Source organism: Taeniopygia guttata, chromosome 12, assembly GCF_048771995.1.
Source record: "Taeniopygia guttata chromosome 12, bTaeGut7.mat, whole genome shotgun sequence".
Classification (NCBI taxonomy): Eukaryota; Metazoa; Chordata; class Aves; order Passeriformes; family Estrildidae; genus Taeniopygia; species Taeniopygia guttata.
The window spans coordinates 20132376-20157538 of record NC_133037.1 but is presented as its reverse complement, the minus strand read 5'-3'; the positions used below and the strand labels follow the sequence as shown (position 1 = coordinate 20157538).

The 25163-nt window shown below is 42.9% G+C and overlaps 1 protein-coding gene across 18 annotated transcripts in view; it reads left to right on the top strand.

The window, feature by feature from the left end:
• Window positions 1–25163, top strand: part of WNK2 (WNK lysine deficient protein kinase 2) — a 96051-nt gene that overhangs the window by 10615 nt on the left and 60273 nt on the right. For 17 of the 18 annotated variants that reach the window (XR_012057901.1, XR_012057902.1, XM_030283211.4 and 14 more), the window contains exon 2: window positions 24317–24489. Coding sequence is in view for 16 of the 18 variants with exons in the window: in XM_030283211.4 (XP_030139071.2) it covers window positions 24317–24489 (173 nt within the window). In the remaining 2 variants the exon portion in view is untranslated. Of the gene's footprint in view, window positions 1–18807; window positions 20690–24316; window positions 24490–25163 lie in introns of those variants that run through there. The other variant, XM_072934779.1, reaches the window with a different exon arrangement.

Below are 25163 nucleotides of genomic sequence, written 5' to 3'. Positions count from 1 at the left end.
TGGTGGGATGCTATTTTACCTGAGAGCCTCTTAGTTGTGCAGGATGATTCCTTGGGTGCTGCTTTGTGTAGCCTTGGGACCATCAGTCAGTGACAGCTGGGACAGCATCTGGTGTCTCTGAACATCCTGATGAACCTGGGAGAGAAATCAGAATTTGCAGAGAAACAAAGGAAAGTAGGGTGGCAGCTAGTGAGACAAGTTACAAAGGCAATTTGTAACTTCTGGTGCAATAATTGTTTCTGATTCTTAGCAGTGACTGATAGTTGTTATCTTCCTGCCTGCCTTGTTGATGCTTTAGTACTGCAGTTCTGTTCCTGCAAGTACAGTCCACATATTGGAAGTGCTTTTTTTGAAAACGAGCTTCCATAAAGCTTATATATTCTGCATTTTTGTATGCTTTATCTTGATTGCAATATCTCTGAGTTTTAGAATTGAAATTGTAATTTAGGATTTCTGTTAGATAAAAAAAGTCATTAAAACATTTTCACAAAGCTAATTTTTGGGTGCAAAAAGAGATAACAGTATAATGTTTTATGAACTGTGAACTTTGTGCCTTGAAAGATTTACATATTTCCTAATGGATTTCTGACAACAGGGTAACTAATGAAACTCTCTGGCAGTGGAGTCCTTGGTGCCTAATAGGATGTGAACTCCCTTTGTGGCTGCTTCAACAGTTTGGTTATTTCTGATAGTGCTCTATCAAGTTTACCAGAAATTGAGAAGTGCTTTGTTTCCATGTGTTGCTACCATGATTTACTCACTAAATGTATTGTGGAACATATTTTCCTCAAGAAGCAAAGGCTGAAAATCAACCTTTGAATGTGTTTTTGACAACCACTAGAAATAACAAGAATGGGTGACTTTTCTTACTCCTACGATCACACAGTGGTTTGTTTTAGAGGCCACCTTAAAGCCCATCCAGTGTCACTCCTGCCATGGCAAGGACACCTTCCACTATGTCAGGCTGCTCCCAGCCCTGTCCAGCCTGGCCTTGAACACTTCCAGGGATCCAGGAGCAGCCACAGCTGCTCTGGGCACCCTGTGCCAGGGCCTGCCCACCCTCAGAGGGAACAATTTGTCCTGTAAAAGAATTCTTACTCTTCATAAGTTTGTTATCTTGATGCAAGATAACAAACTCTCAGTGGTTTTTGTATATATTTTTCTTGGAGGATACATCCTTCACTAATCTATAATCTGTGATGCAGCAAAGTGTTGAATTCTGTGACTGAAAAAAATGGATGGACTGGTTTAACTGGAAGATCTTACATATGCTGGAATGTTAATTAGTCTTAGAGGTCTAAGATGAATAATTAGTCATAAAAGCCTGATCACCTATTTTTAAGGTGTTCAGTTAAAAAAACAAAACAAAACAAAAACTTAAAAAAGAAGCATACTGTTTCTAAGGTGCTTGTGTACCAAAGTTTAAACCCCCTGAGGCAGGGTTTATACATGTTTCAGTAAGCATTCTGTTTAGTCTGTTCTTTAAAGATGTGACATATTTTGAAATGTGGTGACATTCTCAGAGCAGAAGCTTTTATTCTTAGGTTGCCCAAAATTCCCATGTAAATTTACCTGCTTTAAAAATAATTGCATGCACTGATCATGCTGGGATGGTGGTAGGTCTTAAGAATCTGGCATGATCAAAGTGAACACACAATTGTTTTAAATGGATGGAAGGCATGAGAAGCCATGCTGTAGCTGTGTAGAGAATGCAATAGTGTGTAAGCCTGGACTGGGGCTGTAATTCCCACAGGGGAGATCTCCGTGCAAAATTGGCATGTTTGCAAATACATGTATTTTTATATACAGATAGAGTTGGTGGTTCCGGGCTTGACTTCTCTTTAACCTTAGATATGGAGGTGAAAATACAGGCTCAAATGCTTCCTTTGCTTTTCAGAGAATATTCTGGTAATTCTACCTTTCTTTATGAAGCTGATTTAAGGAACATTGTAGCTGCTCTCTGGCTTCATTTTTTAGTGTTACACCTTGTTTAATAGCTGATGTGGGATAAATCTGGGAACAACACTGCAAGTGGAGATGGAATCCCTAAAGAGATGGCTGTGGAGTGATTTGACTTGATTTAGGTTGCTTTGGTCTCACTGTTGAATTGCTGTTTTCTTCTATACTCATGGCAATTGTTTTCCCTTTGTATTCTTGGGCTTTGCTTAAGGCTTGTCTTTAACAAGTATGTGAGCTTTACTTTAAAAGACCACACAATAATTACCATAATAAAGTGTTTGGACAGGTGACATAAATACAAGAATCGAAATTTGTCAGTGTCCTCCTAAATTTAAGAACTAGTGAATGAGATTATGGCAATGTTCTTTGTTAAAAGGTGTTTTGAGGCATATGGGCTTTGAAAGTTAATTGCAGTACATAGTATTCATAATGGAATAGGTAACGTGCTTCTGGTAGGTTGAATGACTTTAAAAAAACCCCAAATCTTTAGCTTGTGAGTTCTCAGGTGCTTTCTTGTAGAAGTGCCTGGAGTAATTTAGGTGGACTGTAAACGGGTTAGGTAGTTCTGCCTAAGGCTTTTACAAATATCCGGACGTGTCTTTACTCTGCAACTGATGAATCGGTTCTCCCTTGAGTGCTGTGTGTGAGACCGTGCTGACATTCACTGTCATACTCTAAGGTGCTAGAAAGTTAAGCAATTTGGGGTTTAAAATGGAATTACAGCTCCAATGAAGGCTGTGCTAAAGCTTTTGTTTCATTGCAGTCAATAAATTTTTTCATGACAGTTCTAATTTTGAAAGTTTCTGAAGACAACGCTTTAAAGTATTTTAAGTGAGTCACTTCATGACTTAAAAGTTTTTTTCCCATCTTGAAAATGTCTGAGCTTTAGTATGGGATGGTAATCCATGTCTTAATGTTTTATTGTTGTCACTTTTGTGATATTGAAACCATTGACTTTGATGAAAATCAGCTGAATCTGATGGCAAGACTAATCCAGTCTCCTGCTGCAAAAAGCCCTTTGCTGAATCCCTCTGAGCATCCTCTTCTGAGAGGTCTGGAATTTAACTACAGATACTTAGAACCTCTTAGAGCTCCAACTTGTACATTTTTAATCTTGTAGACTAACATAATCTACAAGAGCTGAAATATTTAATGTATTTTTAATCTTGTAGACTAAAATAGGGATACCAAATGGATATCCCTATTATAAAGGGATTCCAGCTTACTGATGTATTACAGACAATATTTTAAAGTACTCTACCTGAATTTTAGCCTTGCAGACTGAAAAAACATGTTCTGGTAAAAGAATGCTATTTAGAGTAGATCATATTCTGTTTGTTTCAAAAGTGCTAACAGAAACTGAGTGGTCTCTGAGAACTTTCTAATCTAGAGCTTGATGAAAACCAAGCTTTTTTCCAGATGAAAGGCTCGGCATAGAGTGATGCTGCTACTGAATACCCAGGGAAGCTGCCCACTGCTCTAGTTCTTTGCACTGCAGCAGAGAAATCTCACAGAGTATTTCTATAATCAGGTATTGAAAGAATGGAAAGGGGATGGAGAATTTTTCTGGATTTCTAATTAAGGGAGAATGGGAAGGACTGATGTGGCCTGTGCTGTGTCTTGGTAGCCAGCAGTTGGGAGTGTGTGCTGGGGGCCAGTGCCTGCAATGCTCTTTTAATAACATATTTTTCATGTGCATATTATTACAGAGGGAATGAATGTGGTTTTGTCCCATGGAAATGTCTAGTAAGAAAGGGGTGTGATAAGAAAAATCTCTTCAACCAGCTTTGTCTCAGTTTTCAGGTGAGAAAACTCCCTGACCCTCACTTGAGTTTCTCCCACTCTAGGAAAGGTTACGGGAATTAAGCACAAAAAAGAAACTGCCCTGGTGTAGTTCAGTTTTTTCCTTTTCATGTTCAGTAGGTAAGGGCGTTCATTTTTCATCTTGTATTTCCTGGTTCCTTTCAGAAGCTGCAGATTGGGACTGGTCTTTTACCTTTATCACCTGCATAGTTGAAAGTTGGAAATACTGAATCCTATTCCAGGCCAAGCTCACGAGATTTTTAGAAGAAATTTGTTGTGCGTGTTTGTCAAGTTGCAAAATCTTGTTTTCATGTGAAATGCCTTAATATTGTGGTGCATGTTCTTGGTGTTTGGTGCTTGTAGGGCTCCAGGTGTGTCATAGCAAGACCAAGGACTCCCTCTGCTTACCCACAGGGTGCACATCTGGGATGTTTGTCAATTGAATCATAGCCCAGACCTCTGTTGACATATTTGTTTCCTATCCTATTTTCTTCTGTGTCATTTGAAACCATTTTTATTCAGGGTAGTGTTCTGAAGGACCTACTGTGTACTTAATAGATCTTTTTAAAAAAGAAAAACCGACAAAATGTCCCATTGGTAATGAAGGGTTATCACAGAGCTTTTAATTTGATATCCAACCAAGCAGCCATGGTATTTAATGTGTCCTTGGAACAGCAGCCAACATATAAAAGCCACAATAAGAAAATTATTAGTTATATCCTCCTCTCTGTTTAATCTCCTCTAAACTTACCTACATGGGCCTATGGTGGCTTCCTTTAAATGTGGTTTAGTTTTTTTCTCTAACATTTTAATAAATAATGAGAAGCTGTCTGGGCTTTATGGGATAACTCATTGCACTTCATTTCTTTTTTTCCAGATAATTGTTCTTTGCAACGGGTATTCCTATTGTAAGGGATTCCAATTACTAATGCCACTGAAAATATTTATTTATTCTGAACAGACCTATTCCTGTAATTTCTTCAAAGTCCTATTATAAGTTAGTTAAGCTCTGCTGAGTTACTTAAGAGGTGTTTTTTGTTCTGGATTGAAGTGCATGCCTATTTTTTGTAAGAGATTGTTTATATTCTCTCCATCTGTCTTGCATAACTTTTTAGGCTGAAGTATTCCTGAATTTCTTTCTGAAGAGCCTGCAAATTAAATTGAGTAAGGAAATATTTTCTTCACTTTACATAACAATTTAAACAAACTATTGCATATCAAATCAAACTTTTATTATAATGAATGCAAGGTGCACGGTAAAACTGGGTTGTACCAGATAATATTCTGCAGTTAATGAAAGATCTGTCTGAAGTTAAAAATATGAAAACAATCAAGGAGATTCTTCTGTGACAGACAGTAGTTCTCAGCTGTTGCTGAGAAAAATTGAAGCTGTCTTCTGAGGAATGTATTCAGATATCGTTTTTTGTCATCAGAAATTCAACTTGGACAGAGATGGCTGCAGATGTGTCTCCCTATGTGGCCTCTGCATCTCCCCATTCTGCCTGGTGTGAAGAATGGGCTGGGGTATCTCCATGGGACCAAGCTGTATCTGTAGGGCAGCAGCTTGAGGAGAGGGGTCTGGCCAAGCAAGGGGTCATGGGGCAGAGCAGGAAGGCAAGGATTAGCTGGGTTACCTGCTGTGAAATCTGTTTAGCAAGACATGTGTGAGTATTTCGGGAATGGGAGATAAACTGTGATGGGATCAGTGGGTGGTGGTGATGGCCATGAGGCTCCTGTGGGCACTGCCCTCCTGCTCTGTTAACTGGCACAGGCAAACAGAATCACAGACACATTAGGCTTGGAAAAGATCTCTTAAGACCATCAAGTCCAACCATCCCCAGCACCACCACCATGTATACTACTGGACCGTGTCCCAAAGTGCCAAATCCACACATTTCTTGGATACTTCTAGGGATGGTGACTCCAGCACTGCCCTGGGCAGCCTGTGCTGGGGCTGAACAACAATTTCTGTGAAGAATTTTTTTCCTAGTATTCAACCTGACCCTCCCTTAGCACAACCTTAGGCCATCTCCTGTCTCATTTCTTGCCTGGCTTGTTACCTGCATAACTTGTTGCATGAATAACTTCAGCTGTTTGGAAACCGGGAATTGTAACAGAGCCTCTTGTAAGCAGGGCTGCAGGTCAGTCTGCCATTAGGGTTTTCTTCCCATGCACAAGTTGTTCTTGCACAGGTTGTTGCTTGATTGCCTGTGCTATTGAGGAGGAGAATGAGTCATAGGAGTGAGTTCTTAATGTTCCTTCCTCTCAAAACTGCTGTGAATGTGCATGGGGAAATGCAGTGAAAGCTGGTCATGGAGAGCTCTGTCCACATGCAGAAGCACAGTTACACAATGTGGGCATGAGGAACAACAAGAGCTGTTGTCTGTGGTGAAACCATGAATGGTGGAGAACAGTGAGCTTGGCATTCCACACCAACACACAGGCAAGGGGCATTGGGATTGTCCCAGACACTGACTGCTCTGCTTGATCTCAGATGTTAGCATAGTATTCACTACTGCTTGGACACAGCAGAGGGAAAATGCAGCTTGGGAAAGTTAATCAAGGTCTTAAGATGAGTGAACCGTGCACTGTGCTGCCTTGTTGGCATGCCAGGGCTTTCTGCCCAGCTGGTTTCTCATGGGCAGGTTATCCTTAGGGCTCTGCAGCAGCCTGGAACCTGACACACACCCAGCTTGTGTCAGGTTGAATTTGGCTACTGCTGGAAATCATGTTGCACTGCTTGGCTCTTTGGGTTTGGGCTTTTTGGTTTTGTTGTTTTTTTTTTTTTTTTTTTGGGAGGTAAAATAATAAAGTAATGTCAGTGCAACAGAAAATTGGGATGGCACTCCAAGTGTTTTTCCAAGAAAGATAAGGGAATTAAATGGATGCTTGCAAGAAGGGTCACTCAGGGACTCAGGATGACTGAGGGAGGGGAGGAGGAAGGAGTTGGGATGTGTTGGGATGGATGGTTGTGGAAAGGAGCAAGCTCACAGTTCAGGAGTTGCCAGCAATATGCAGTCAGAGCAGGGGTGCCTCCTTCTTATCCCACTCTCTCCTGGGATGCCTGAACCCTCTCCTGGTTTTCACCTAAGTGGAGCTGGCTTGAGCCTTCAGTGTGAGGTGGGGCTTGGAGGATTTCTTCCCTCTGGGTAAGATTTTGCCTGAATTACTCTTTCTCTTTTTGCATTACATTTGCAGTGAGTCGTGGAGAAAGTCCTTGCCCTTTCTCTTGCCTTCCAGGTGGGATGCAGGATTGGTGTTGCCCTTCAGCTGCTGCTCTGAGCAGCACCTTTGGTGTCTGCCTGGCCACCTGCCTTGCTGTGGTGGGCAGGGACAGCTGGCATCACATGCATACAGCAGTGGGACTGGGGGGGGAGATGTACACAAGTGGGCTGGGCCAGGTGGCTTGGATGTGAATGCAGTTGCTGGGAGAGGAGGATGTAGAACCTCCTCTGAGGTGTTGCTTTAGGAGGGATGTATCTAATTGGGATGTATGAGCCTCTTCAGGCTGTTCTGAAAAGCAGTTTCTGTTGAAAGATTAATATCCCAAATGCTGCAGTGCCTGTTACCTTTCCTGGATTTTCCTTCTAACTGGAGTGCCTTGTCCCATGGTTCTAAGGCAGAGCAAGTGCACCAAGATCCAAGAGGTTTTCCAGAAAATGAGTTAGTGCTGTATTGTGTACCTAGTCCCACAGGTAAACTAAACCTATGGCTCAAAGTCTGAGCACTCACGCTAACCTCAGCTGGTGCTGAGTGTTGTAATGTCTGCTTTTCAGATTCATTTTAATTAAGAATCTGTTGAACACCTGCTGGGGCTCTGCTCTTCCCAAAAGCAGGGATATGTATCAGTAAGAGAGTTGTGAACCATGAACTCTGCTCTCAGATGATGTTCCCCAACCTTATTGTACAAGATGTTGGGCACTTCCCTTGGATAACTGGCCACAGGCTACTGGTGCAAACCACTGCATGCATCTCACTTCAAGAAAGATATGGGACTGGTCCTTCAGAATCCAGCACACAGTTGCAACACCACAGAGAGATCTCAGATACATGGCTGATAGTGAGAGATAGTTTGTCCATTTGAAGAATAGTTTCTGAAAAACAACCCACTTTCTTAAAGGACTTGAGTGAATGAGTCTTCCTGGCCACCATGTACAGGCAAATAATTAATGAGCTCAAATGAAACCAAGGACATGCAGGTTAGAGAACAGGGAGACCTTTCTAACTAAGAGCAGTTAGGCACTGACAAATATTCTGTAGGCAGGTTCATGGGAGTTGTGTGCAGATCTGTCAGGAACAGTTTAAAGATCATTGCTTCTATCTTGGAGCAAGGGAACAGATGTCATATTTCCTAGTGACTTCCACATCCACTTGCTGCAATTCTCTTACTCTCTCCAGTGGCATTGGTCACACACTCAGTGTCACAGGGTTTGCACTGACATTGATATGGACAGTCCCGTGAGCACTGTTATTTCAACCAGCACACAGATAATATAAGTTTGGTTTCGTTTGGTAAGGAACCAGCCTGAACTGAATAGTCATCTCATCTTTAAACTGAGATGTTAGCAAATTCTGTTTGCAATTATTTCATAAACAGTGGGTTGAACGGGTTTAAGATAGAGTAAGGCTTATGGTGCATAACTGCGAATAACAGCCAGTCAACAAAAATCATCCCTGTTCTGCTGCAGAGGAATCAAGCACCTGAGAGCAGCAGTGACTTGTCTGGGTGCCGGGACTGCCCTGACAGTTGTCTTTAAAATGGAAAAATATATCTTGAAGGGCCACCAGAGTGAGTCAACAAAAGGAGAACCTTGCTTCTAAAGCAAGGCTGGGTCTCAGCTCAGTTAGCCTGGCAAGCCAAGAGGTCTGTAATAACTCTGTAGAAAGGAAAAGGCACTATAAGGAAGAGAGCTGTGTAGGCTAGAGGATGAAGATGGCTTGGCTTCGAACAAACTAAACGAGGAGAAGTAAAAGTTTAGCATAGCTTTGCTTTAGCAATAACATGACAAGAATTATAATCATTTTAATATGCAGGTTGCTAAGTTTATGAATAAGATTTATTATCTGGCATGTCCTGCACTTGACTTTGGTTCTCTTGTAAGAGGCTTCCACAAGAAGCAGCTCTTTCTTCTAAGATCTTGAGCTGCTGCTTGTCTCTTTTTTCAAATATCAGGAACAAATTGTCAAAATTTTTAGGTTTCATCCAACACCTTGTACTAGTGAAGGTGGAAACTTAGAAAAGAGAAAGATTAATCCCCCCCACGTTAATTTGTAAATTTATTTTTATATAATTGCATATATATAATTTTTATATAGAATTATATTTTAAATATTTTATTATATAATTTATATATAATTTTAATATAATTTTTTATATATAATTGCTTCTGAATTGTGAGGTTTTGTCTTTTTTTTTTAAGATCTGTAGTATCCTGAAGTTATGTCAAGTTTGCTCCTGCAGGAATCCTTGAGTTTTGAATGTACTGGTAAACACAAAGATGTCTGTTTTCCAGAAAGTGCTTCCTATTTAAAAAGAAACAGGACAAAAGGCTCTTTTTCTGCTGATGAACCTTGGTGCCTCTAAGGTTGTGCAATTACACTTTTGTTTATAGGTTTGATTTTTGTTGGAGTTGTTGGTGGTGGCTGGAGGCTCAGAATCAGAAAACTCACCCAAATGTCTGATGCCAGTGGAGCCTTGAACTTGAGAGCAGAGATAAACTGATGTGGCCTGATTGATAGTGGTTTATCCAGTACTGGAGGACTGGACTGGTTTTAAGCAAAATACTGCTCTGACAGGAAGAGTGTGTGACTTGCTCAGTCTGCAGAGATGGTCGCGGAGCCTCGTCAGCTGAAACACTGAAGCCTCAGAGCAAAGGAGGGGACAGCATCGGTGCCTGCCCCTGGCTTCTGGGGTCTTGCCATTCCTCTGGGATTCACCTTCCAGCCCAAAGTGATGGGGTCATATGTGAACTGATATTGTCATCCTTACTTTATTAGCCTTCATTCTTACAACTGTGGAAGTGATGGTAGGGCATTCCCAGTAGATGTTGATGTTTTCTGCTGTCTTTCTGGTCTTGTTTTAAATAGCCTGCTAGTGGTGATTCTTTTTCCTTTTTTTCTTAATGACAGGGTTGAAAAAAGGTTTTCTACCAATGTTTCTATGACTTAATTTGCAAGGATACCTGGACATCATAGAGAATCCTGCAGAATGAAGGAGCCTTATCTTGCTATCTTCTAGAAATGCTGTGTCTGGGAGCATTTGCCAAGGTCACTGTTTGTAAGAACACAGTCTTCCCAAGGATGCTGTATTGAATGTCTTGTTACCTTCTGTTCAGCATAATCTGAAAGTGTTGCGCTAGTGGCAATACTGTTACAGCATACACGGTGGGGTTTGGTCATAGCAGAGGAAAAATGCAGCACTTAAATCTCACAAGCAGTGAAGTATTAGGGTGCCATTTTTGGCTGATGCTAAAACACTGAGGTTAATGCTTGCTTTTTCACAAAACCTCATCTCTTGAGGGTAGGTCTGTTCCTGGCTCAGTGTGTATTTAGTGAAGAAACCAAGTAAATAGACTAGAAGAAATTGTTGGTAATTAACTTAAGGTTGGTAAAGAGAGACAGCAGTAATAACAAAAGAGAAACTAATCTGATTTGTTGTTGTGGTAAATCAGCTCTAAATTCGTTACTGTAGTATCATTATGTTGAAGGGTTTTTTTTGTGAAATAATAACACTTTATTGGAAAGATTTATTACTGTTTTTACTAGGCATTATTTTAACATACAGTATGGTTTCTATAAGGACACAGAATGAGTGTGTGTTTGCCCTCCTCCCTTTCTGTTACAGTAATATAATTGCTTTCCTTTCTTCTTGATATAGCCCAAAATGAAATGGAAATGGTGTTGCTGTTGTGGCCAAGGTTTACAGTTGTGAGCCATCTCATCAATCACACCTGCTTTCCTTCCAAATGTTTCCTTTGGCAAGAACATCTGTTGAGGAGAATAGCTTTATTCCCTAGGGCAACATTTTCCAAATGCTCCCATTTCAGGATAAAATTAAACCAGTGGACCTTGTCAGTGTTTTTGTAACCAAAAATGGGTCCTTGTGCTTCTGTTAGTAGAACATGAGCAGTATTATTTAATAATGGCATGAGTCACTTCCACTGGTGCTCTTCTAGAGAGTAGTGCTAGCTGGCTGTGAGTGGAATTGTTCTTTGGTACATGAAGCAGATGGTGTTTAGTCAAAGAAGTGTTGTGTCCAATCTGGTGCTGCCTGGCTTGCTGACAGGGTAGTAGTTTGTGGAATGAAGAGCTTGGAGGTATGGTAAGCACCAGGAGGAAGAAAACAGGGCTCCTGGATATTTCCTGTGAGGTTAGTAGAGCTGTCAAATGCCCAGATTTCCATGGGCATCTCCTCTTGATGAGTCTGTACATTCTGTGCAGGAAATTGAGGTGGTTGACAGGGATCTGAGACAAGTGGGCAGGCTGTGCTCAGCCCAGCTCTCAGGTGTGGGCATATTAATTTTTTGTACATACACATAAGTCCAGCCTGCTCTGGGTGATGACGCTCACAGGGTGGGATCAGGCTGACGTCTCTGCCTCTCTGAGAATGGACCTGTATGGAGAGACAACGCAGGTGGGTTCAGGCTGGTGGTCATTTCTTGCTGCATCTCTCTCCTCCTGCAGAACTGAGACCTGGCAAAATTAGCATCTGTGAAACCCTTTGTGATCGTGGTGTGGGTGTGAAGGGAACACGAAAGCAGTGCACAGCTTTATCTGTAATAAAGCGTTTGTTTGGAAAGGAGTATGAAGGCCCAGAAATCCCTGGCAGCTTTCAGGGAGTGAAGCCCATTGATAGTGTGTGCCCATGAGGATAAAGAGCTGCCAAATTGCACAGTGATGTAAAAAAAACAACCAAACAAACCCCTTTTGTTTTTCAGTAGTTCTCCCCAACTACACATCAGCATGAGCTGTGAGGAAAAGCAAAAACTGCTATTCCTGACTTCAGCTGGACTTCCAGGTGGACTCATACTGCTGTGTGTGCCTTGTGCTTGGGTACAGTCCGTGGCAGGCGAGTGTGTGGCTTTGGGTTTTAATGTGCCAGTGAGTTTTAAAGACAGCCCTGTCCTCTTATGCAAGCTTTTAAGGCATTTTCATGTCCTGTGCTATTTATCATGGTGTCTTACTTGCATTTCCTCTGCTGTATTCAAAATGGATATGTTTCCTGCAAGGTCCTATCCTACAACCTTTCTTTTTTCCCTGGGTCAGGCGGGTACTGGTGATACATGGTTAATACACTGCTTGCTTTTCTTTCAGTGGACACTGCAGACATCTGTGTTGTATCTGCGCTTTCGTTTTTCTGTACAAGTTCCATTTTCCCCAAGACTGCACAATAACTTGTTGACTGATGAAGCCCTTTCATGTACTCACCTATCACTTATCCTGGGGACTGTGGGAAACAGTCCCAGGATTTAAATTCTGTACAGTGGGTGTCCATTACTACTGGTAATTAAAAAAGTCTTACTCCAATTGCAGTTTCTCTTTCAGTCGTAATTAAGATGTTGGTTTCACAGTCGGAAAAAGCTTTTATTCTAAGCAATCACAAGGACCTCGGAGAGACCAGTCTTTGCAATCATAAATGGGCATATTGATTGGTCTTTATTAATAGAAAAGCCTTCATCCTCTAAGGAGAGATGAAGTACCTGAATTTTGTAAAGTTAAAAAAATAATTCCAGAGCCTTTTAAAGGCACATGGAAACTAGGCATAGTTCCTAGGTCATTTATCCAAACTTCTAGTCATAATTTTCATGATGCTGTATTTTGTATTTTAAAACGAAAAAGTTTTACTGAGCAAAGAGATCCATTTTCAGAGAAAAAAAAAGAGCTATTTTTAAAAATAACTTCTTAGTGAGAATGTGTGCCAGTAATGCTATTTATGGATTGATGAATTGAACCATTTTAAGGTGCATTGAACGCAATGGTTCTTCAATCCTACATTTTGCTGGCAATGCAATTTTCTTAAAAAAACCAAATAAACAAATCCAAGCAATCAAATGAAGTGCTGTTCACTCCAATATGTGTATGCACTACTGTTCTTTTCTTCAGATGTCTAGTTTGAAGAGATTTTAGTCCTTTTATTTACTTAAATTGATAGAGGGCAAATCCTTCTGTTGGGCTGTCTCTCTGGGGGTGGGTTCTTCAGTTCCATAGTACCTTGTTGGTGTGCCTTAAGTCAAACAGCAGCCAAATGGGAAGAATTTTTAGTTTGCTTTGTGTAGGTGCATGTCAAAGTAGCCAAGAGCAGTGTCATCTCTATAGATTCCCTCTTAAGGGAGTTGATAAAGTCAGCTTTTACTTTTTCCTGGCAGCTGAGGAGAGAGAGAGAGAACAGAGCAGAAGGTTTCCATATGTTTTTCTAACTTGTATTGGGTTTTATGAATGTAGGAAACAATATGTGGTTAAACATAAAACACACCTTTTTTGGCTAATGGTCTCTGTAAACACTATCTTCTTGCACTACTCCATGAAATCTGAGTATGAAGCTCAAGCTACCAGGCAGTAACCTAGTTTTCCCATTTGAAAGCCTTTTGAGTATTCTTTAACTGTCTGGATCCTGGGCTGTGTCACCAGCTGGTTGAGGGACAGGATTCTCCCGCTCTGGTGGGACCTGGAGCACTGCACCCAGCTCTGTGGTCTCTACAGGAGAATGGTGTGGAGCTGCTGGAGAGATCCAGAGGCAGCAGGGAACTGCTGCAGGGCTGGAGCCCCTCTGGAGCCAGGCTGGGAGAGCTGGGGGTGCTCACCTGGAAAGGAGAAGGATCCAGGGAGAGCTCAGAGCCCTGCCAGGCTGTAAAGGGGCTCCAGGAGAGCTGGAGAGGGACTGGGGACAAGGGATGGAGGGACAGGACACAGGGAATGGCTCCCACTGCCAGAGGGCAGGGATGGATGGGATATGGGGAAGGAATTTTTCCCTGTGATTTTTCCCTGTGAGGGTAGTGAGGTTCTGGCACAGGGTGTCCATAAAAGCTGTGGCTGCCCCTGGATCCCTGGCAGTGTCCAAGGCCAGGTTGGACGGGGCTTGGTGCAGCCTGGGATAGTGGAATGTGTCCCTGCCTGTGGTTGGGGGAACAAGATGATCTTTAAGGTCCCTTCCAACCCAAATCATTCAGTGATTCTGTTCTTGAAATCTTTCGGAAAATTAAATGTAGTGTTTCCTGGTTATTGTTGCTTTCCATAAAGTCTCTGTCCAATGTTGTTTATTAACTACAGTCCATGTAATAATTCTTGCATCACATTGTAAAATCCAAACTGCTGTGGGACACAGATTTTAAATTCTGAAACAGCTGTGATTGAGGCTGAACAGACCAACGTAAGGAATGTGTCTGTGCCCATCAGTTGGGAATCTACAAGTACGAGACAGGGGTTGTTTTTGTTGTGTTTTTTTTGCTTATCCAGTTTTCAAATTCTTGTCATGATGGGCTGCAGGGACTCCTATCACTGAGCATCACTCACATCTGTTTAGATTTGGGGCTGCTGACTTTGTGTTTTCATAGGTGGTATCTAGCCAACTTTCTGGTTTGCATTTGATAATGACCATTTGGATCAGTATTTTGGGCCTTAGCCAAGGTCATGTGTCCTGTAACATAATGGGGGGCTGTAACAGAATAGTTTCACAGACTTCAAGTTACAAAGTACTTCTGTGGTTGCCTAATCGAGCCTCCTGTATGTGCCTTGGTTTCTAAGAGTTTCTTCAGTGAATTTGGTAATCCCTGACACTTTCAGAGAAACTGTTCAGCCTGAACTCCTCAGCATGGACAGTATGGCCCAGTGCTTTACTGATTCTCACAGCCAGTCCTTAAATCAGGATCCGTGCTAAAGGGCACAGTGGTCTCTGCACTGGGAGCTGCTCTTCTCAGCAGGAGGGTTCCTCAGTCTCTGTTGGGATCAATCCATGGCCAGGCTGGCTGTCCAGCCCCTGTCCTGCATCCCTGGCTCTGTTGGGACCAGTCCATGGCCACGCTGGCTGTACAAGCCCTGTCCAGCATTCCCAGCTTTGTTGGGACCAGTCCATGGCCAGGCTGGCTGTCCAGCCCCTGTCCTGCATCCAAGGCTCTGTTGGGATCAGTCTATGACTAGCCTGGCAGTCTAGCCCCAGCATTGTTGGGGTCATCACCCACAGCTTACATGAGAAGCCCAGTCCCTCTTTGTGGCCTGTCACTTTTATGCTGCAAAATTCTCCTAATTCTTTCTAAAGTGTCACATTTGTTAATAGTGATGAGCTTTTTTTCCACAGTTTTTTGTAAAAATTCAAATCGCTTTGTTAGAATAAAACCTGAGCCCTCCAAAACATGAAAAATCCTCAAGGGCATGTATTTTTATTGCTTACCCAATTTTTAATTGTTTTATTGTAAACAGATATTTTCTGTTTCGTTATCATTCTTAATGTGTAGCAAAAGCATTGCAGAAATCTGAGTTTATTTTGTCAATGTTGTTATATTTATCAATCCAAACATATAATCTCCTTGGAAGATGGCCCAGATCTGTTTCTCACATACCCATGCTGATGTTATCCTTCCATACCTTGCTGTCCAAGGGGTGTGGGGAGTTCAGTTTTTAACTATTAGTGTGTTTTAGTTGACAAGCTCCTATTATTCTTTTGAGCAGGACTATAGAAGGTCAATCTTTGCTGTGGGGAAAATCAAGGAAAAGGAACTATTTCGTTACAAATGAGATGCTTTCAGCTTAATTCCTAACTATTATGGGAGATGGTAGTGAATGTATCCTGTCTGGGAGTGCAGCATTTGCCTTGGAGTGTTTTCTAACAGGTTGTCAAGTGGTTTTAGGAATGCACCAAAAGTGACAACTCCTTACAGCACTTAGAAAGGTTCACAAGGAAGACATTTCCAAACTCCAGACACATAGCTCTGTTAAATATTTAGGAGCTGGGATACCCCAATCTGAAGAGTGGCTTTGTGATGGTGAAAGGTCCCTTTCCTCAATTTCCCAGAGCTTTGCAAGCATTGCAGCAAGGAATGCTTGTCCAGTGTCTTGAGTTGTTATGGCAGTTGGGCTATTTGCTTTTTCCTTCGTCTCCACACTATATTCTTCTCACTCATGTTTTCTTTTGAATTTTACCTCCAGCAGCAGCTGTAAGCAGTTGGTCCTTTCTTGGGTGCTGTGGAGCCGGGCTGAAACAAGAGCAGAGTGTCCCTGGAGCTCTTGTCTGAGGCTCATGACTTTTCAGGTGCAGAAGTTTATAGAATCATGGAATCACAGGATGGTTTGAGTTAGAAGGGACCTTTAGGCAGGGACACCTTCTGTTAGACCAAGACCTGTCCAACCTGGCACTGGACATTTCCTGGGGAGTTGGGTATTTGCAATTATATAACCCTGTGCAAGGATTTATTTTTCAAAACAGAAAGAGCAAATTATTTTAAAGGAATATTTTCCTGTATTTCCCCCCAAAGTTCCCTAGGTAAAACTAGAAGCAGGTTGGGATGAGAAGAGCTCTCAATACTGCTGGTTAGGGTGCTGATCTTCCATAGATCTCCAGGGTGCACTGAGGAACTCCTTATCCTTTTTCTTGGTGTGTTAGAAATGTAAAATGTGGGCACAGAAGCATTAAATGACTTGGTGTAGGAGGCTCAGTAGGCCGCAGTGTGAGGGAAGAACTGAGAAAGTTTCTCTCCAGGATTCATTGAGCCACTGTTGGAGTTTAAATTATCCATGCAAAGACCCATCACTTTTACGTTTTCCAGCTATTTTATGTTCCTATCCCTCAGTATAATTAAGTTCAGCATGTCTGTATAAAGGCACATATGAACTTGGTCAGTCTTACATGTTTTGTGGAAATAGGGATGTGAAAAGTTCTGAGATGCTGAACTTATACTGAAGGCTGTGTGGGCAAGTTTTCCATGCTTGCCTGGCAAGAGTACAGCTCTTCACTGGGAACAAGATAAGATACGTCCAGCTCAATAAGGCTCCAGTCATTGGGGTGATAAAAGATGTGGATGCTGCAAGATGTTCTCCTGCATAGAGAGCTTGAGGCAGCTGCTGTAGCTCTGGCCAGTGAGATGATGATGGTAATGATGATGGTAACAATGAAAGACCCCATTGTGGTCTGCAGCTTCCTCCTGAGGTGTTGCAGCACACGCTGTGCGGGGCGGATGAGCAGGGGCGAACTGTCCCACTGCGAGCGCTGCAGTTCCCAGTTATGGGCAGGGACAGAGCAGGGACACGCAGCCATGGCACGGGGCTTGGGGTAGAACAGGATGGATTTCTCCCTGGGCTCCCAGACAGGACTGGGGCGGGGTGAACAGAAGTTTTTATAGAGCAGCTCAGGAGTAGGGGTGTAGGAAAGTGAACCAGTGAGGATATGGTAAGAGAGGAGTATAAGGTGGGCAAATAGCTTATGAGCCTATCAGGGAAAATGGGAGGGGGAGAATAATACAAAATAACAAATGGGGTGTGGAGGGCAACAAGACAGACACAGAACTCTCTGGAGAAAGGGGCAGGGATAGGGAGGATTGACAACTTGGCAGGGAGGAGGTTAGGGAAGGGCTTGGGAAGATTGGGAACTGGGAAAAGGAGGGGATTAGGGAGGAGAGCAGGAGGCAAACATGGATTCAAAGCAAAACACACCACAACACTGAGGGACAGGAGAGGGGGCAGGCACTGTTCTCTTCCCTTTGGAACAGAATGATAGGACCTGAGTGACCAGCATGGAGCTGGGCCAGGGCAACTTTATGGTGGATCTCAGGGAAAGGTTCTTTCCCAGCGGGTGCTGGCACTGCCCAGGCTCCCCAGGGAATGGGCACGGCCCCGAGGCTGCCAGGAGCCTTTGGACATGGCTGCCAGGGATGCCCAGGTGAGATTGTTGGCGTGTCTGGGCAGAGCTGGCGTTGGATTCAATGATCATCGTGGGTTCTTCCCAACTCAGGGGATTCTGTGGTTCAGTGGCCAAGGGGATCTCATGCTCAGTGCTCTCCTGGGTTCAGCACAGAATCAAGTGAGAAATGGCTTTTTAGTGCTGCTTTTATTTGACACAAGGTGATTTTATTAGAAGAGTGGTCACATTAGAGGTAATATTTGTGGCTGTGAGGAAAGATGATTTGAGGAACTGTGAAAATCTCGCCTACAGTTTACTCCATCTGTCTGGTTTGGTGGGGAATGTTAGGGTGTTTTGTGGGTTTGTGGTGATTTTCTTACTAATTTGAACTTGAGGTAGTTTCCTAAAATAAATGTACTTAGTGTGTAATTGAAAACTGCCAGCCCTTCAGGGACGTCATCACAAGGATTGAAGGGCTATTCCATGCATATCTTCTTGGATTGGTAAGGCTGCCTAACCTGGGGTTCACTGACAAATGCAACACAGTCCAAGGGCTTTATTTGAGAGTCAGAGAATACATATTCCACTCTCCATCCTGCCACAGAGGGCAGGGGGAAATGGGAGTGAGAGAAAGCAGTGTTTGGCTTGGAGAGTCATAGTGGGGAACTGGACTGGGGTGTACCATTCCTAAGTCATCATCTCAGACAACTGAGCATCCTATTGCCTGCTTAGGGTTCCTGGTGGACTATGATTAATTCACTGGTACAAATATTTCACTTTAAAAGAGTGTTCTACAGATTGAAGTATGCAATTGCTGGGTTATAACTAGACGGGAAATGGTAGCAATAATGGGAGGAAAATGCTGTTTTCTTATTAGAAAGGCAGGATTGAACGCTGCCCCAAGATTAAACTTGCCAGACCAAAGCTAAATCAAACTTGGCTTGTTCTGCTAATTCTTCGCACTGTTTATTTTGGTGGCTGAAGCTCATTGGCCAAGGGAGCATTAATGTCTGCATGCTGTTTGGTAGCATTGGGTAAATAACAACAGTTTTGGTGCCTCCTCTCAGGCTGCAGAGGGTGGTAGGGCTTCTCTGGCAGGCTCTCTGGTGGGCAAGGGGTGGCATCTCCCTTCTTTAGGAAAAATACCATGCATGTGTAGCAAACACACAGCAAAGCAAATCATAGAATCCTTGATTGGTTTGAATTGGAAGTGACCTCAGAGATCATCTTCCAACACCCATAGACCAGAAAATATAAGGGGATTTCATACCTATACAATAAGTTAATTTGCAAACTTGGCTAGAGTAAGGAGGTGACATGGAAGAAGCACAAAGGAGATAGTTCCTCCCAGTACATGAGCGCTCTGGTGCTGGGCTGGTGCTGAGACAGGTTTTAATGGTCACAGCACACTAGGAAGCACAGCCCTTCAAGGGCAGTGGATTCTCTCTGGCTCCTCTCCCCCATTTCCACCTATCCAAAGGTGATTTTTTTAGGCAGCAGCACTGAAATGTCTCTCTCCATGCCCTGCCGTGGTCCAGGCAAGGATTGAGCCTCCAAGGGGTAGGTGGAGCATCCCTCCCTCCTGTGCTGACAAGTCCAGCACTGGAATGAAGATAATTTATCTGCCCAGTAACTATGTTTGTGGGTTACAGGAAGTAGGTGAAGCAAAATGGTTTTTAAAAACACAACCAATTATTGCTTAAACTTCAGCAAATGCTGGGCTCAGATGGGATTCCAGAAAATACTGAAACACCAGGTTCTCATGACATGCCTGAAGTGGTTTTTTTGTGGTTAGGGCTTTTCCTTTCAGGGGGCATCTAGTGTCCTGGAGCTTTTTTCACGCATTGATTTCAGAGTTTCCTTTGAAAAAGGTGTTTTGTGAGGCAAGTCAGAACTGTTTTGGTATGTCATCTGCAATCACAAGCTTATGTGGAACCTGTGAAGCACTGGTAATTAAGGAAGTTAAGAAGGTGCTACCTGAAGTTAATTTTAATTGCTCCTGGCAGAGAACTTCTTTTGTTTAAGCATTGGTTGTCATAGTGTGGTTATGTTGGGGCGTTTTCACCTCTAAAACACATGGTCTATCCATGGTGTTGTGTTTCTTTGGTGTGTTTGCAGCTCTTTTGGGATTGGAGATTTGGGGTATTGATTTGCCTTCCTCCTGCCTTTGCAGGAGGAGCTGCTCAAGTTTTGAGGTTCAATAGAAGATACAAATCCCACTGTTCCTCTGCTGTAAGGCTTTGAGGTATACCTTAATCAATTTAGAAAGCAAGCTATGATTGCATCCAGCAATAAAGCACACGCGGCCCCTTCTACTGTGCCAAATTTAGCCATAAAGGTCTGAATTCAATTCCTAATTTTCCATAGATTTCTAACAATGACTCAGGCTAATAAGTAAATCTTCCTCAGCCTGTTCCACAGCTCCAGTTCACTGAATTGTGAGTATCCATGGGGACAAGGACTGCTTTTATGCCTTTGGAAAATGAGTTCCCCCTGGGAAAACCTCCCAGCTTCAGTAGTGACGCTGCAAATAGCAGGCTGTAACTTGGCCGAGGGTTACTGACTGAAGAAGAATGTTGGCTGGATTCTGATAGGGAATAAAGCTGCAAAATCTTTTTTCTTGATATGCAAGTTTTCTCATGGCATCTGCTGTTTGTTCACAGAGAGGGGATTTTGTCTTCTTTAGGATTGCTCTAAGTCATAAGTGCTTATAACTCAGTATGCAGGGTGTGGGAATGAAAGGTCCTGGATGCTATTAAACATTTATTGCATAGGTAGGATAATACTACAGATATAGGGCTGGTACATGAAAGCAGAACTGTGCTCCTGTCCATAAATCCATGGTAAACCGACAGAGAGTTCTACGGGAGACAGCTGGCAGTGGATCCTGTGGCTGATTTCACACTTGAGGCCATCTCTGATTAGAAGAGTAGTTGCGGTACATGAGCAGAGGTACGTACTTGGAATGCAGATGTGAAAATGGAATGATCTGAACAGATGTTCATTCTGCTGTAGGTATTTGATTTCTGTCCCTGGCTCAGAAGTGCCTCTGGTTTTTCTTTCTTCGTCACCAGCATGGGTCAGGCTTCTGCATAAATGGAGGTGAGCCCTGCCCTTGTTTCTGACTTAATGCACCTGCTTGCCTTACAGTCAGGCCTTCATCTGTTCAAAATGAGAGATTAAATAACCATCAGTAGATGCAGCTTTGTCAGTTTAAGAATTTAAAAACAAAACAAAGCACAAAATTCTCAAAAAACCCAGTATTTATAGGCTAGCTGGACCCAGAAGTCCTTAGGCCAGGAAGTATGTACGATATCCACATATTTAAAGTAGTTTAAAATTTTTAACATTATTGGAAATTCAAGATATTAAAAGGAAAAAAATTTTAAAATTCTGTGAAACTGCAAAGCAGCACAACTTTATAGTTTGCAAGAGCCGTCCTCCAGACCCTACACCTAAACAGTTCTATGTGTTGAATGTGAAAAATTTATGTAGTCTTTGCAAGAGCCCCTTTCTTCATAGTGGGGGGATGGAATTGATTCTCAAATCTCTTTGCTCCTTGTAAGGAATTAGGCAAGAAACTTGACCTCGTTTTTTAATCTTGGAAATCTTCTGAAGGCTCAGGTGAAAGCCAGTCTCCTGCTTGTATAATTTTCAGATCCTTAGTCAGAGCCCATATGTTACAACCTGGAGGAAATGATGCTTGGGGATGACTAACTGAACATGTTCCTGCTGTTAATTTGGGTGTCATTCCAGAAATTTAATTAGTAAGTTTTCACTTTCCTTTTGTTAACAGATTTACTTACTAATTCCTGTCTTTGCTGTTGTTCCTTATAAGGAACTTAATGAAGGGATAGATTTTATATTAACAGAGAGAATAATTTTTTTTTTTCCCCAGCTGTGATGAGTAGGGAGAAGCAGAGAACATACATGTGTTGGATTAGCAGAAATTTGATTATAGATAGGCTGTTCACTTGTTTGTATCTTCCTGCTGCAAACATCATGTTAAATTCAGTTAAATGAGTGTGGGATTTACCAGAATTGAGGCTCTAAAGTGCTGATTGGAAATTCATGAGATCACAGAATGGTTTTGGTTGGAAGAGACCTTAAATTTCATCTTGTCCACCCCCTGCCATGGGCAGGGACACCTTCCACTATCCCAGGCTGCTCCAAGCCCCATCCAGCCTGGCCTTGGACCCTTCAGGGATCCAGGAGCAGCCACAATGCAGAATTTCTTTCTCATACCCAGATGATCCTTTGGGGTCCTTCCAACCCAAACTATTCCATGAGTGACCACCTTTCTTTGTCATGACCTTTCCAAACAATCCTGTTCCCTATCTTAAAATGTAATGCATGGAGGTTGTTTCATGCTTATACCCTTGGCTTCAGGATGAGGACATTTTGTCTTGTGTAGATTATATGACGGGGAATGAGTGTCTGTGACCCCAGTGAAGGTTTCATGGGTTTGGCTTAAACCCTGAGTCATGAAGTTAAACAGGTGTATCTGCTGCTTCAGAGTAGAAAACACTTTGACCCTTAAGGCCTTTCAGAATCAGCTTATGTTTTTGCCAGTGGCTCGTGTCAGGTTCAGCCTGGAGGAATTTAGAGGAGGCTGCTTGAGGCCTGATGGCAACAGAAACCCCTCCTGTGGTGGAGGCTGCAGCCGCAGGAGTGGCCGCTCTGCCCTGGCCCTGCCTTGCCTCTCCAGCTGGAAAACAATGCTCAATTCTTCAGCAATGTTCAATGTTTTTCATCAATCTGATTAAGTTCTCACAGTGCTCAGAAACCTGGAAATGAGAGTCAAGGACTATGGTATTACTTTTTTTTTTTTTTTTTTTAATTTGAAAATATTTGCAAATCTGCTGGGATCTATGTGGGCACCTTTCCTTTTCTCTGCCAGCTCCCACTCTGCTCTTCCTGCCTTGAACAGGGACTTTCTCCTTCTCCTTCCTAACAGCTGTGGCTCTGATTTATTCTACAGGTTTTAAATTAGACGGAAACTCAGCAGTAGGGAAGAAGTGATGGATTTGAGAGCAGTTCTCTGGCTCTTCTTGCCTGACTTGTTAGACAGCCTGGTTTTTTAGGTTTTTGTGGGTTTTTTGGTTTTTTTTTTTTGCTTTATTTTTTTGCTTTAGAAGAAAGGCAGCTGGTGTAGAGCAGCAGAGGTGCTGCCTGGCTCAGCTGTGGGCATTCCATGTGCTGCTGTCCCTGTGGGGCACAGGGAGCTCTGGCTGCCCTGGGGATCCAGGCTAGGTGACCATAGGCACCCTACGCTGCCCAGCCCCAGGGCTGCTGCTGCTGCTTGGGCAGGGTTTGCTCCAACAGATCTCAGAGGGAACAGAGAGCACCCTGAACAGCTCCAATACCAATGTGAACGCTCCCCCCATGCACACACTGAGCTGGGGCAGGGTTTTGTCATCTACCAAGAGCCAAATCATGGTTCCAACCCTGTTTCCTCTGATGAAGTCTCCATGTGAAGCATTTGTAGCCATGGGAATTCTCATTCCCATCTTGGAACTGTCTGGGATTGTGGGTGAGGACAGGCTGTAGAAATGGCAGTGGCTGATCCTTTTGCATCTTGGCTACAAGTCAGCTGTGTTCCCATTTAATTCACTCTGTGTGCTTAGGAGTGCAGCTCGTATAGATGTGCCTAAGTGACTTGAGAAAAGGAAGAAATCTGAGGTTAAAATATAAACTAATTAATCTTGATTGTTGGTGAGCCTTTGGCTTTCTGAGTAAGAGCACCTTCTAAAGATCCTGAAAGCTCCATTTCTAGGGTAGGGTTGGGCAGTGCTTTGGCCAAGTGGGGCAAACCACAGGCAGGCACGATGGTGGGGCTGGGGCGGAATTCCCCTGCGGCTCTGTTTCATCATCCTGAGATGTTGGAGTGAGTGTCTGAGCTTGTTTGAGATCTCCATGTGCTGCGGAGGTCCAGGCAGCTCCTGAGCTTCTCTTGAACCATGGAAGAGACAGAGCAGAGAGGCTCTGCATGCACTGGATGGGCTCACGTTACAGCCTGGAGCTTGTGGGAAATGCCCTGAAATTCTCTAGGAAAACCAGAGTAGTAGAACATGACATTTTCACATTTCTAATCTAAAAATTTCCATGCATATGCAGTCTATGCAAGAAGCTGAAGGACAGCTACAAACACTTCCTTTACCAAAAAGAAGGGAAAAGTCTGTAAAATGAAGCAGAAGAGCAAACACATAGAAAAATTGATGTGTTTGGATTTTTTTGAAGGTAACATGGTTTTAATTTAGCCTGAGGTAAACAGGATGGGCTGTAGAGCCCAGTGTGGTGAGCAACACGGACCTCAGCTGATGCTCTGTAACAGAGCATCCCAGGAGCAGCTGAGGGCAGTGGGAGCTGTCCTGGCTGTGAGAACATCAATACCTGGAGATGGCATCCTGTGGGTATTAATCCCTTGGATGAGGAGCCTCACAACACCCAAACATGAAGAAATAGCTGAGGGTTGATCCATCATGCCATGGGTGTCTTCATGGTGCCTTAAATATTAGTGCTGTCATGAGCATGGCATAGCACAGGCATCTCTTTGTCTTCTTGATACTGGATTTAGGCCGAGTGCCCTAGTTCATAATGCGGCTGGTCTCTTACATATAATTGCTCTTGACACAAGCATAAAACAAATTTAAAATTCTGAATACCCTGGCAATGCAGAGCCTTTATTTTTGTCCGTCACTAATAATAATGTCTCATTTTGGCTTATAGGACAGAAAACTCACAAAAGTAGAGAGGCAGAGATTTAAAGAGGAAGCAGAAATGTTGAAAGGTCTACAGCACCCAAACATCGTGAGGTTTTATGACTTCTGGGAATCCTGTGCAAAAGCCAAAAGATGCATCGTGCTGGTTACCGAGCTGATGACCTCTGGAACGCTGAAGACGTAAGTACTGTGCTCCTGGCAAAGGGCTGAGAATAGCAGCAGACATTTATAGCAAAATCCTACTTTTGTATGCTGAAAAAAGCCATCTTCAGATAAAAGCAAAAAATGGAGCTGTTCTCTGGTGTCTGTCATTTGTCCCTGCATTTGAACCACAGTGGTTTGACAGGCAGAATTTGGCCTTCATCTCTTTCTGCCTGCTTCCCTGTTCTGGTTATGCAACTCAAAGCTGTTCTCTGGTCTGTTTCATCTTCTGCCTGTGACGCTTGGATTTGTCAGGGTGTGTTTTGTGCTTGCTTTTGGGCTTGTATTTGCATGTTGTGTTAGGGAATTCAAATGGAATAGCACTTGAATGGTAGAATCTCTCAGATGCTGGAGGTGCTCTAGGTTATCTCCTAAATAATACTAATTAATAGCTCCTGGTACTGACAGTCTTGTTAAGGCTGATATAAAGCAGTTGGCATGAATTCTGGAACAGATTTTCAGCCCCAATGGGAGCAGTACTCAACCAGTGTGCTACTCTGCCAGTGCATTAGCAGGCCCAATGTCTTCCCCAAATGTTCCCTTGCAACAAGCGCTTCAGGTAAATAGAAAGAAATGCAGGTGTGTGGTACAAAGGTCTAAGTCTTGTGGTTAAAATTAAACTTTGGTATTCTTCTGATTCAAAATATATGAGC